The 12710-nt window shown below is 37.0% G+C and overlaps 1 protein-coding gene and 1 pseudogene across 1 annotated transcript; one reads left to right on the top strand and one right to left on the bottom strand.

The window, feature by feature from the left end:
• Positions 1-219: 219 nt before the first annotated feature.
• Positions 220-1388, bottom strand: LOC144295151 (olfactory receptor 52A5-like; annotated as a pseudogene).
• A 4068-nt stretch (positions 1389-5456) lies between these two features.
• Positions 5457-6398, top strand: LOC144295394 (olfactory receptor 51V1-like). The gene has a single exon (XM_077867784.1). It carries the CDS (start codon positions 5457-5459, stop codon positions 6396-6398), a length of 942 nt encoding a protein of 313 aa, XP_077723910.1.
• Positions 6399-12710: the final 6312 nt, after the last annotated feature.

Below are 12710 nucleotides of genomic sequence, written 5' to 3'. Positions count from 1 at the left end.
CCCTTTTTGTTTGTTTTCTAAGCCACGAGCCATCAGGTCTTCAAGACCATGTTATTTAATTTATAAATAAATAAATATATATGTATATATAATCTCTCTGAGTTATGAGCACCTGAGAGGTAAAGATTTTTTGGAACACAGATATTTCTAAGAGATTTAATTTTTACCATATTCCTGTTCCTACTCTGCATCAACCTAGAATGCCCATAGAAAGAGCTACTAGTGATTACGAATTGATTCAGAAAATAATATTTTCAGGACATGGTCACAAATTTGTTTGGTCTTCACACCATGGACTTCACACCATAGACTATAGGGTTGAGGAAAGGAGGGACTAACAGGTAAAGGTTTGACAAGATGATATGAACATATAGTGGTATGTGAGAACCAAACCTATGTGTGAAGAAGGAGAAGAAGGCAAGGAGGTAGAACTGTAAGAAGACACAGATGTGGACAATGCAGGTATTAAAGGCCTTGAATCGTGCCTCCTTCTGGGGCAATTGAAACACAGTGATAAAGACCTGAACATAAGACAAGGTGATGAAGATTGTGTCAAACCCCAAGATACTGAAGGCAATAAAAAGACCATATATCTTGTTGACCTGGACAGATCTCTTCAGTGGCCACCTTCACAATGGCCATGTGCTCACAATAAGTATGGGAGATGACTGTAGTTCGGTAGAATTTAAGATGACATTTGAGGAGTACTAGGCATGGTGCTACAGGAATGGCAGCCCTGGGATGCCTGGGTGGCTCAGTGGTTAAGGATCTACCTTCTGTTCAGGTCATGATCTGGTGTCCTGGGATTGAATCCTGCATCAGGCTTCCCTCAGGGAGCCTGTTTCTCCCTCTGCCTATGTCTCTACCTCTCTCTGTGTGTCCCTCGTGAATAAATAAATAAAATCTTTTTAAAAAATAAGAATGGCAGTCCTGAGTGTCACCCCAACTCCAGTGTGAGTCAAAAGTTGTTGGGAGAAGATGGTGGTGTGTCTCAAGGGGTCACAGATGGCCACATAACGATCTAGGGCCATTGCCAGTAGGATGCCTGATTCAATTGCCTGGAATGAGTGAATAAGCCACATTTGTAGAAGGCAGGCTGCACAGGAAATCTCTGGCAAATGAAACCAGAAGATGCCTAACATTTTGGGAAGAATACAGGTGCTAAGTGCAATGTCTGTGGCCCCCAACATGGCCAAAAATATGTACATGGGTTTATGGAGGCTGTGCTCATATTTGATTATACCTAAAATTAGGGAATTCCCGAATACAGCAATGAAATACATGACACAGAATGGAATCCCAATCCAATGCTGCACTGACTCCAGCCCAGGAATCCCAGTGAGTGTTAGCACAGCGGGCATGAAGATGGAAGCATTGGGAGTGAGCATGATGATATGGTCAGTAGAATCATGCTGCTGTTTCACCTTCTAGTCCCCGTCAAGATTACATATGTAAAAAATAAGAGGAAATCACTTTACTTCAGTAAAGTATACTTTCTGTAGAGCATGTATCATCCTCTCCTTCCTTTATTTATCATTGAAATGAAAATTAAAAATAAGGGGCACCTGGATGGATCAGTCACTTAAGTGTCTGCCTTCAGCTCAGGTCATGATCTCTGAGTCCTGGGATCAAGACCAGTGTCGCGCTTCCTGTACAGTGAGGAATCCGCTTCTCCTTCTACCTCTGTTCCTCCTGTTCTCTCTCTCTCTTTCCCAAATAAATAAACAAAATCTTAAAAAAAATAAAAATAGTACCATGTGATTTGTTTTAGCAATGTATAATTTAGTTAGATAAAAGATGGTAATCTCCTCTGTCCTTTATTCTTGAATTATAGGTGACTGAACATTTTTAAGCTTAACTGCGCTTGTTGATTTTATATGTTCACATATTGCAAAGTGAGTGCCATTATATTTAGTTAACACTGTATCACATTACATAATTCTGTTTTCTTTTTTGTGGTGGGAATAATTAAGATTTGGTCTCTTAGTAAGTTTAATATTTTTGATACAATATTATTATTTATACTCTCCTGTGCATCAGATCTCTAGGACTTATTTATCTAGTAATATAGTGTCTGCTGTATTCCCTCACCCTCAGCCCCTGATACCAACTATTGTATCTGTCTTTATGAGTTGGCTATTTGTTGTTATTGAAGTGTCCCCAGTACGTGATGATACTTATTTTCCGATATTACATAGTAATTCAGCAAGTCAATACACTCTGAGGGGATCACCACTAATCTAGCTACCAGGTGTCCCCATACAAGGCTATTACAAACCGTGGCTATATTGTGCTCGCTTCGGCAGCACGTATACTAACCGTGGCTATAGTTCCCATTGCTGTACTTTTTATCATGTAACTGCTCATCTCATCACTGCAAGCCTATGTCTCCCAGTCCCCTTCACCAATTTGGCCACCCACAACCTCTGCCCCTCTGGCCACCACCAGATCTGTATTCATGGATCTGTTTCTCCTTATTCTTTGTCAGGCATTCTTTTTGTTTCTTAGATTCCATATACGTGATATCGTACGGGGTTCAGCTGTTTTAAGATTCCACTTACATATAAAAGATAGCATACGTTATCTTTCTCTCTTTGACTAATTTCACAGCATTAAGGTACTCAAAGTTCATTATTATTATTACTAAGGAGAGGATTTCCTTCTTTCTCTGGTTTTACATGGGAACTCAGTTCAAATTTAACCATCTTTCCTCTATTCCTAAATGAGTGTGGGGACACAAGTCCTGTGTTGTGAATATCATTCACAGGTCTTGGATTGTCAATATCAGTTGACCTAAGCAAACAATGTAATTTTTGGCACATATCCTTGTCATTTTCATTTACCTTTTAAATCTTGACTTCTGGTAATTGAAAAAGGTTTTGTTCAAACTCATCCAGTATTTCTAAGTATTTATAACATATTTATATTTATAAAGTGTTTATACCACAACATTAAAGGAAACCACACCATTAAAGTCTCTCCACAGTGAGTTTCCTTAGTGTAGAGTTCCTGAACTAGAGTTTTCAACACACTGGAAATGATCCGGATGAATGACTTGAACATTCTCAACATACTTGAAGTTCTTTTCTAAGGTAGAAATATTCTACAGTTAGGTCCAAAAGACTCATAAAAGTTTTTGGAACAATGTTAAACAACATAGCTAAGTGATCCTGGGAAAGTTTCTAGTACTTATCGCTAACCAAGTGTCATCCCAGAGCAATCCAATGTGAACCACTTATGCAGCTTTAGGTATTCGAAGTAAAATTGAATGAGAAACAAGTTTTAATGTTTTCTTTAACCTACTACATCTAAAATACTATGTCAACACGTGGTCAATATAAACATTTTGGGGAGACAGTTTATTTTTTTAATAAATTTATTTTTTATTGGTGTTCAATTTGCCAACATATAGCATAACACCCAGTGCTCATCCCATCAAGTGCCCCCCTCAGTGCCCGTCACCCAGTCACCCCCACCCCCCACCCACCTCCCCTTCCACCACCCCTAGTTCATTTCCCAGAGTTAAGAATCTCTCATGTTCTGTATCCCTTTCTGATATTTCCCACTCATTATTTCTCCCTTCCCCTTCATTCCCTTTCACTATTTTTTATATTCCCCAAATGAATGAGACCATATGGGGAGACAGTTTAAATCATCCTTTCCACTCTAAGTCTTTGACCTAGTATGTATTTTGTACTTACATAACATCTCAATTGGGACTTGCCACATTCCAAGTACTCAATAGTCCCTGGTGGTTCATGGATAACTTCTTAAAGAATGCCACCCTAAACTTAGTTTCTTTTTCTCTACCATGGAAAAAATAACAATTTCCTTTAAGTGTTTTCTTTGTCTTTCACAATCCAAATGGTTTATAAATTCATCTAAATAAATTGTCAGGACAATTATGAAATAATAATATTATTCCACCTTAGATGAGAACACTGTTTTAAAGTTAAGTATGTTGCCCAAGGACAGTGTACTCAGGTGTTGGGGAAGGGTTTACCAACCAGAAAGTCAGGCTCTATAAGCACATTCTTTATCTGTATGGTCTACTGCCTATTAGAGAGAAAAGATATCATCCTTCAATAATTCTGATTCAAATTTCTAATTCTGAGAATTAAATAATGCTAAGATTCCTAGTCCTCATTAAATGCCAAAAAGAAATGCATAGTAATATTGTTGTTTTGAGAATAGAGACTCAGATTTCAAGCAGCTTATAAGGATTATCAGCCTTATACAAAACTATTATGATTCATAAGGCTTTCTTTGCCAGCAGGTGATTCCTTGAGACTGAAGCCAGGGTTCTAAAAGAGAATAAAAATTTATAACTCAAATGGAGAAAAATAAAATCAAATTTTATGTTAATGACAAGGGCCTGTTTTACATAAGCTATTACTGCTGCCCTTCAAACAAAACAAACAAAACAAAACATGTATAGACCAGTTAAGGGGGAAGGAAGCTAAAAGATCTTTCTTTCTTTCTTTCTTTCTTTCTTTCTTTCTTTCTTTCTTTCTTTTCTTTCTTCTTTCTTCTTTCTTCTTCTTTCTTCTTTCTTTCTTTTTTTTTTACAAGATATTTCTTAATCTGTAAGTCCAAAGTTCATTTCCAAATCTCCCTGGGTAAAGGAATTATATTTTAAAAATTGCAATTGTAAGATATTCAGAATTTGATAGAATGGAGAGTGTAGTGTGCAGACACTAACCCTGTGTTTGCCCTCATTCTCCCAAAGGAACACAGCCACTATATGTTGCATCACTCACTCAGCACCTCCCAGGATTCGGGGTTTACTCCAGTGACTCTCACACCTGCATAAATCATGCTAGTCCTAGAACATTGATGCCGCTGGGGCAAAAGAGAGAAGAAACAGTTCATTGCAAGATTGGTGAGACCATTTCCACTGATGAGGTCTTTATGAAGTTCCATGAAATGGACATATCAGAATGGACAACAATGGCTGAGAGATGAATTCTACAAGTGACTGAGTGTCTTTTGGAAGAAGCAGGTTAATCTTCCACTCCATGGCAGTGATTAGCAATTCAAATTACCATGTTTTAGGGGCAAGGATTCAAATGTGTTTTCTTTCTCTACTAGGTATACGTAAACTTCACTATTATACTTTCACAAGCCAGAAATCACATTTTTTCCCTGTTATTTATAGTATGAAGCATTGAATTAGGAAGTGACAGTGAGATTGTAGATATGAACACAGAAACCTTTGATGTAGACCTAATAACAAAGAGGTTTCACATGCAGGCATAAAACCAGTTTCATAGCAAATAGCAGTTCCCGAAAAAATACAAGCCTTGGTCTATTATGTAATGAGCCATGGTGCTAAATCCAGTCATTCTTTCAGAGCAGTCACTTCAAAATTTCTACTAAGACAATGGGAAACACAGGATTCTAAATGAACAGTTAACTATATTGTTTTCCTGAGAGGTTTCTGTCTTTATAGATCCATGTCTGTTCAATCTGATTCCAAAGTCAGTAACTTCACCTTTCTACTTACGGGATTCCCTGGACTGGAGCAAGAATATCCCTGGCTGTCCATCCCTTTCTCCTGTATCTATGCTATGGTACTGTCTGGGAACTGCCTGGTGCTGCATGTGATCCGGACTGAGCCGAGCCTGCACCAGCCCATGTTCTACTTCCTGGCCATGCTGGCCCTCACTGACCTCTGCATGGGGCTGTCCACAGTGCACACGGTGCTGGGCATCCTGTGGGGGCTCAGCCAGGAGATAAGTCTGGATGCCTGCATTGCTCAAACCTTCTTTGTTCATGGTCTGTCATGCATGGAGTCTGGAGTCCTTCTTGCCATGGCCTTTGATCGCTTTACTGCCATCTGCAATCCTCTGAGGTATACATCCATCCTCACCAATACCAGAATCATCAACATGGGCATGGCCATCGTAGGGAGGAGTTTCCTGTTCATCACTGCTCCCATTGTCCGCCTAAAGTTCTTCCATTACTGCCGTCCTCATATCCTCTCCCACTCTTTCTGCCTGCACCAGGACCTACTTCGGCTGGCCTGCTCTGACATTCGCTTCAACAGCTTCTATGCCTTAGCCCTGGTGATCTGCACACTGTTGTTGGATTCAGTGCTCATTCTCATCTCCTACGTCTTGATCCTGCACTCAGTTTTGACTATTGCATCCCGGGAGGAGCGCTTCAAGTCCTTGCAGACCTGTGTCTCCCACATCTGTGCAGTGCTAGTTTTCTATATCCCAATCATTGGTCTGACCATGGTGCACCGCTTTGGAAAGCATCTGTCTCCTGTGGTCCACGTCCTCATGGGCAACATCTATATCCTTTTCCCACCCTTGATGAACCCCATCATCTACAGTGTCAAAACCCAACAAATACGCAGCAGGTTCCAGAGATGGTTCACCAAACAAAACTGAGTACTAAAGGTCCCCGTGTCCTTACGATGGGAAGGTAGTATTTTTAAGAGGAATGACTAATGACAATTTGTAGCAGAAGTAATACATTTTTATGTAATATTTAACAGATTAAAGCCATATGATCATCATTTTCTAATACAGTTTGGCAAAGCCAGAGAAATAAGCAGAGCATGTGTTGCTGATCTCATTTCCTAATTTTAAAGTTAAGTATAATGTTAACTGCAGTGAATTATATTCCATAGTGTGTTAATGAGCACTTGCTTGGGTAATTACTAAGTTTGCAGTCCTATCCATGTTTTTGAATTCTAATTTACAGTATGATTTTACTTTTCCATGTAACTGGTATATCTGTATATTTATGAGACAAGTAGCCTTTACTTATTAGCATCAGGTGTCACAAGTTGAGTCTGTTGAGGTTGTTGAGAAGGAAAATTTTACTCTATTCTTCAAGATTCTCCTAAACTGGTCTAAGCATTAAGTTGGCATGAGAAAGATTAACAGGAGAAAAAAGAACATAATTAAATTAAATGCACACAGAGGCACAGTGGTAAAGACCTAAAGAAATGGCCAAGGCATGAAGCTGTTATTGTTTTTAAGATTTTATTTATTTATTTATTTATTTATTTATTTATTTATTTATCTGAGAGAGAGAGAGAGAGAAAGAGAGAGAGAAGAAAAGGAGAGAGATTCTGAAGCTGATCCCTGGCTGTGCACCAGAGCCCCCCTGTGGGGCTCCATCCTGTTTGAAAGGTCATGCATGACCTGAGCTGATACCAACAGTGAACACTTAACCAACAGAGCCTTCCAGGTGCCTTGGCATGAAAGTTTTATGGATTTTAGACAAAGAAATACAAAGCTGTGAGGAATTGACAAGACAAATAAATCTTATGCTTACCAGCTTCAATTAGTAAGGAATTCTAAATTTGAGTAGAATCCAGGCTGGAGTAATTTATTAGTAATATTTACAAAGTTTATTCAGGTTTAGCTTTTTCTTTTTCTTTTTTTTACAAGGCTTATTTATATAGGCTACTTTGGCCCTGCATTTCCTACCTCTGATGATAAGGATGTCTCTTTTCCTTTCGGTGGAAAGAGGGGACCTTTCACAGGGGAGATGTTTTTATTGAATTCTGGAGACAGAGTCAGTCTTTCTGCAGAAGCTGTTAGTTCAAAATAGTCTTTATGACCTTATGTCACACTTTGAGGGTGGCCTTTCCTGACCCTCACACGGTCATTCACACCTCTTCTGCTTATAATTAAACAAAAGCATCTGGAAAACCCATTCTGTCTGACCTAACAGAATGCAGGACTGGTAGGTTAGATTACATAGTTTAGTGCAAAAGATTTGGTGAACAGTGATGGAGTTAGTTATCACACTCCTACATATTCTACTGTGCACCCCCAAATCTACATAGATTTTGGTACTCACGAGATTTGTCAATTGACTATAATCTTGATGTCTCCATATGTGACATTTTATTTTATTTATTTATTTTTTATAAATTGAGTTTCCCAGAGTTCGTAGTCTCTCATGTTCTGTCTCCCTCCCTGATATTTCCCACTCATTTTTTCTCCTTTCCCCTTTATTCCCTTTCACTATTTTTTATATTCCCCAAATGAATGAGACCATATAATGTTTGTCCTTCTCCGATTGACTTATTTCACTCAGCATAATACCCTCTAGTTCCATCCACGTCGAAGTAAATGGTGGGTATTTGTAGTTTCTAGTGGCTATGTGACATTTTAAAAGAGAGTTTGATCAACTTCTTTATTTTGAAGGGAGGATGCAGAGGTACAGACTGTAAAATATCAGTAGCTCAGCTGGGCATGGGGTTGTGCTTTTGAGAATTTTTTCAGTGTATATTTCGCTTCCATCTTTTATCCTCTTCATAGATAAAATTAAGAATTTCAATTCAATCATAAAATCCAGATACATATTTTTTGGTTCTCACCTTTAAAAAATACTGACTTCTCCAAATAGAAAAAAGAGGAAATTTTAAAAAAAACACAACACATAGTATCAGTCTCAATATTTATTTTATTTCTTTGAATATTATCACTTACTCAGAGCTATGTACTAGCAATGCCTATGGCAGTAGTTACCAGCAGTGATTAATTACAGTTAAACTCTAGAGATAGGAGGAAGCAAATTGTTGCACATGTATCTTCAGGTATATGAAGTTCCATCATCAATATTCTAACAAATGGGAGAATTCAATTTGAAAAACAATGTTTGTTTGGTTATCTTTGTCTTTTAGTGTTTTATTAGAAATTTAAGTTGATTTTTTTATATTTTATTTAATTATTTGAGAGAGAGAGAGAGAGACCACATGAGTGGGGGTGAGGAGGCAGAGGGAGGGAGTCATGCAGACTCCCTGCTAAGCATAGGGTCAGGATGTAAGACTGGATCCCAGGACCCTGAGATCCTATCCTGAGCTGAGGCAGACACTTAACCTACTGAGCCACTGAGGTGCCCCAATACGATTTTTTTAAATTAGAAGCCATCAAGTTGATGTTTGTTATTCTTCCTTTCAAACTGTTACTGTATAAACCCATGCATCCCTACAGTCTGCCTGCCTAAACAGCTCTGCCCTTGTCAGATGACTTTACCTTGATGGCTCCTTTCTGTTGGGCTCTCTGTGGTGGTACTTCTTTATGGCAGAGTGCCTGGCTCTCCCATCAGTCATTTCCTCTGTAGCTCATTTTGTAAAGATGCTTCTTGCAAATCATTGGTAATTGACTTGTTCTAGTTACAGTGGGAAAAACATGTCTTATTTCTTTTCCTTGTTAGAAGAATTAGAGAAATAGGATGTGGAAGAAGCTTTACATTCAATTATACTATTGATTAATGATAAAAATATAAATGATCCCTATTATATATGCATAAAGGTTGACATTAAATGGAAACATTTATAGATATTATAAGTTAGATTTTGAAGTAAGAATAACTATTTGAGTTATCCAAGGGCAATAATATTATGCCCATTTTATACAACAGTAAAATGGGTTTGGGAACTTGAATTTTGCATAAGTTGAGCTTTTGTTTTTCTCCATGGATAATTCTTTTTTTTTTTTTTTTAAGATTTTATTTATTTACTCATGAGAGAAACAGAGAGAGAGAGAGAGAGAGAGAGGCAGAGACACAGGCAGAGGGAGAAGCAGGCTGCATGCAGGAGCCTGATGCGGGCCTAATCTCACGTCTCCAGGATCAGATCAGGCCCTGGGCTGAAAGCGGCGCTAAACCGCTGAGCCACCTGGGCTGCCCTCTCATAGGATATTTCTAAGAAAATTAGTTTTCTTACAGTTTTTTATAAAATTTCAAACTCTTCCCTCTATGTGCTGACTACAAGATACAAAAAGCTAAATGAGCCGAAGTGAATACTAGTGAAAAGGAAAAAAATCAAGTGGTGATTCATAAACTATTATGGTCAAAATTCTGCATTTACACATTTATACTTTATTTTTAAGAATTGTAACTAAATTGATAACATAATGAGAAATTAGCTATTAATGCATTATGTATGTGTATACAGATATATAACTACATATGCATATTTATATCTACATATATATATATATTTAGTTGATTCTTATTATTACAGATTCTGTGCGAATTCACCATATTGCTTAAATGTATTTGAAACCTTAAAATCAGTATCCCAGTATTGTCACCATCAGTGGACATGTGCAGAGCACAAAAAAAATTGAGGTGCCTAACGTATGTTCCCAGCTGAGTTTAGACAAGGTGAAGTTCTACCTTTAGGTGTCATCTCCTATATGACTCAGTCAGTATCCCTTTTTGTGATCTATTTAATGTCTTATTCTTCTCATTTCATTGTTGTTGGTCGTATGATGAAGGGGACTGTTGAAGATAGCCCCCTAATCAGGTTATGGAAATGCTGTCCAGGCTCTTAAACACAAGGCTGTGATCTATTTTATCCGGTAAATAAGTGTGGCAGTTAAGCTGCCCATAGGTGTGAGTTATAGCTTCTTTGATAGTGAGATCAATATTAAGGAGATAAAAATACTGTACATCCGGAAAACAGAACAGAGGTTTAGCAATTTGTGTATGAGGCTGATTCTACAAGTGCTATAGTGACATCTAAGGTGTTCGATGAAACTATGTAAAAGAAAAGTGAAACAATTTGTGAATTCAAGGGATTATGAGGGATTAAATAAATTTAATGGGTAGCAAAAAAAGAAAAAGAAAAGTTTAATGGGTAGCAGATTGTGAGGGTGAAATCCAAAGGAATCTATAGACACATCACCCAGGGCTAAGGAAATGTCAAACACATCTCAGCTAGTGTTTCACTACAATGAGATCCTTTATGAAATTTATTATTTGTAAGAACTATATATTAAAATGTGTCTTTGAACAGAAGGACCATGCAATTATCTCATTATATTATTATTACATATTATAGATAATATATTATATTATATTATTTCTTCTTCTTCTTCTTCTTCTTCTTCTTCTTCTTCTTCTTCTTCTTCTCCTTCTTCTTATTGAAATTGTGATCAGAGGCTGAAAAGCAACTTAATGCTGTGGTTCAGAATTTATTATTGCAATGTGTGCAGAGACTTCACAGAACATAACTGCAGCAAATAATAAAAATAGGCTATAGGCTATATCTATACTTACACTGCAATTCTTTCTTGAACGCATAGTGCAAAATCACTTTTGGCTAGGAAAATATAAGTAAATGCACATGAATGTTTATTACATCATTATATATTTCAGAAAATGTTTATTGAGAGAAAAAGCTAATTGAATTATGGCACTGCTAGAATATTCAATGCCATAGGCATTTTTAAAGTGAAAAAGTCCATAAGTCAGAATTTGGAGAATTGCCTTCATTATTAGCTATTTAGTTGGAAAACTGCAGAACAGAATTTATTATATGATCTATTTTTATTTAAAATAACTCTACATATAGTCTCCAATATATAAAAATCTGAAGATACACTCACTAATTAACTCTACTGAGAGAGAGAGAGAGAGAGAGAGAGAGGAGAGAACAAAAGCATTTTACAGTCTTAGAGTTATATACAATTAATGGTATTGTTTCAATTTAAAACATATATATTTATCAAAAGAGAATTATCTTGAGATATGCAATAATTTTAATTGTTGCCTTGATGCATTTTAACTGATACATAGGCATCACGCACCATTTCATATACACTAAACGCCTATACAAATTTTGTGATTGGCAAAGTTTTCTAAGCATAATCACAAATGTGTTAAGGGAAATGAAAATGTTTTGTACATGAAATCAAATTATAATTCTGTCCTACCTTCCAAAAGGACAAAGAAGAAAAAAATTAGAGACAAAAGTACACCTAATAAACAAGTAATGAAGGTATACAGAGATGGAAAAAAAATGCATCAGAGACATTTTGAAGCAATAAGATTTCAGGAAGGAGTATTTCAGAGGTCATACAAAGCTGACTTTCTGAAGCCACATTTGCCAAGAGCCATCAACTATTTCTGGCCAAGAGGGAAGATTTTCCTGCACAAAGCCAATTCTGAGGGTCAGAAAACAGATGTTGGGATTGTGGCAGAACATAAAAGACAAAAGTAAACAACTAAAAGATCTCATTCCAGGTAAGAAAGGAGGAACAGAGACCTGACACTGATGACGTGTTAGTTTTCAGAGGAGACATTTACTAAACTCTCAGACATCATGGAATGGGGAGCAAAAGAGTATGCAGAAAGCATTTGAAAAATAAGAGGGAGTTCTGGGCAGTCTTTGTTTCCTTGACACCACGTCTCACAATTGAAAGCCTGAGCAGATCAAGCCATAAGTGAGTTCAAAAGTGTCACTGGTCAATAAAGTGATAGAATAAGCTTCAACTCAGAGTTTTCTTTAGATCAATGTAAAAATCCTATATGGTGCTTATCACAGAGGAAGAAGTGAATTATCACTGGAGGAAAATATAACTTCATCTGCCCTCCATAATTTTTCAAAATAATGTTAAATACTCAATAAGAAATTAGTAGACATGGCAAGAGACAAGAACATGAGTTCAAAAGCAGGGAGAAAACCTGAAGAGACAGACCTACCCACAAATGTATTTATTGTAAATAGCAGTCAGAGATTTGCCAGTAACAATGTTTAATGCATTCCAGGAAATAGAGGATTGGATGATAAAAAAAAGTATACATTTTTAAAATACAAAAATATGGGAAATTTTACCAAAAATATACAATATACTAAAAGTTAAAATTCAAAGAAAAAGAGACAGATAGGAAGAATGAGCAGATAGACATTAGAAAACACTAATGCACAGGAGGTAAACCTAATAATTCGG

This window comes from Canis aureus, chromosome 23 (assembly GCF_053574225.1).
Source record: "Canis aureus isolate CA01 chromosome 23, VMU_Caureus_v.1.0, whole genome shotgun sequence".
Classification (NCBI taxonomy): Eukaryota; Metazoa; Chordata; class Mammalia; order Carnivora; family Canidae; genus Canis; species Canis aureus.
The sequence above is the reverse complement of the archived record's forward strand: the minus strand, read 5'-3'. Positions and strand labels throughout refer to the sequence as shown.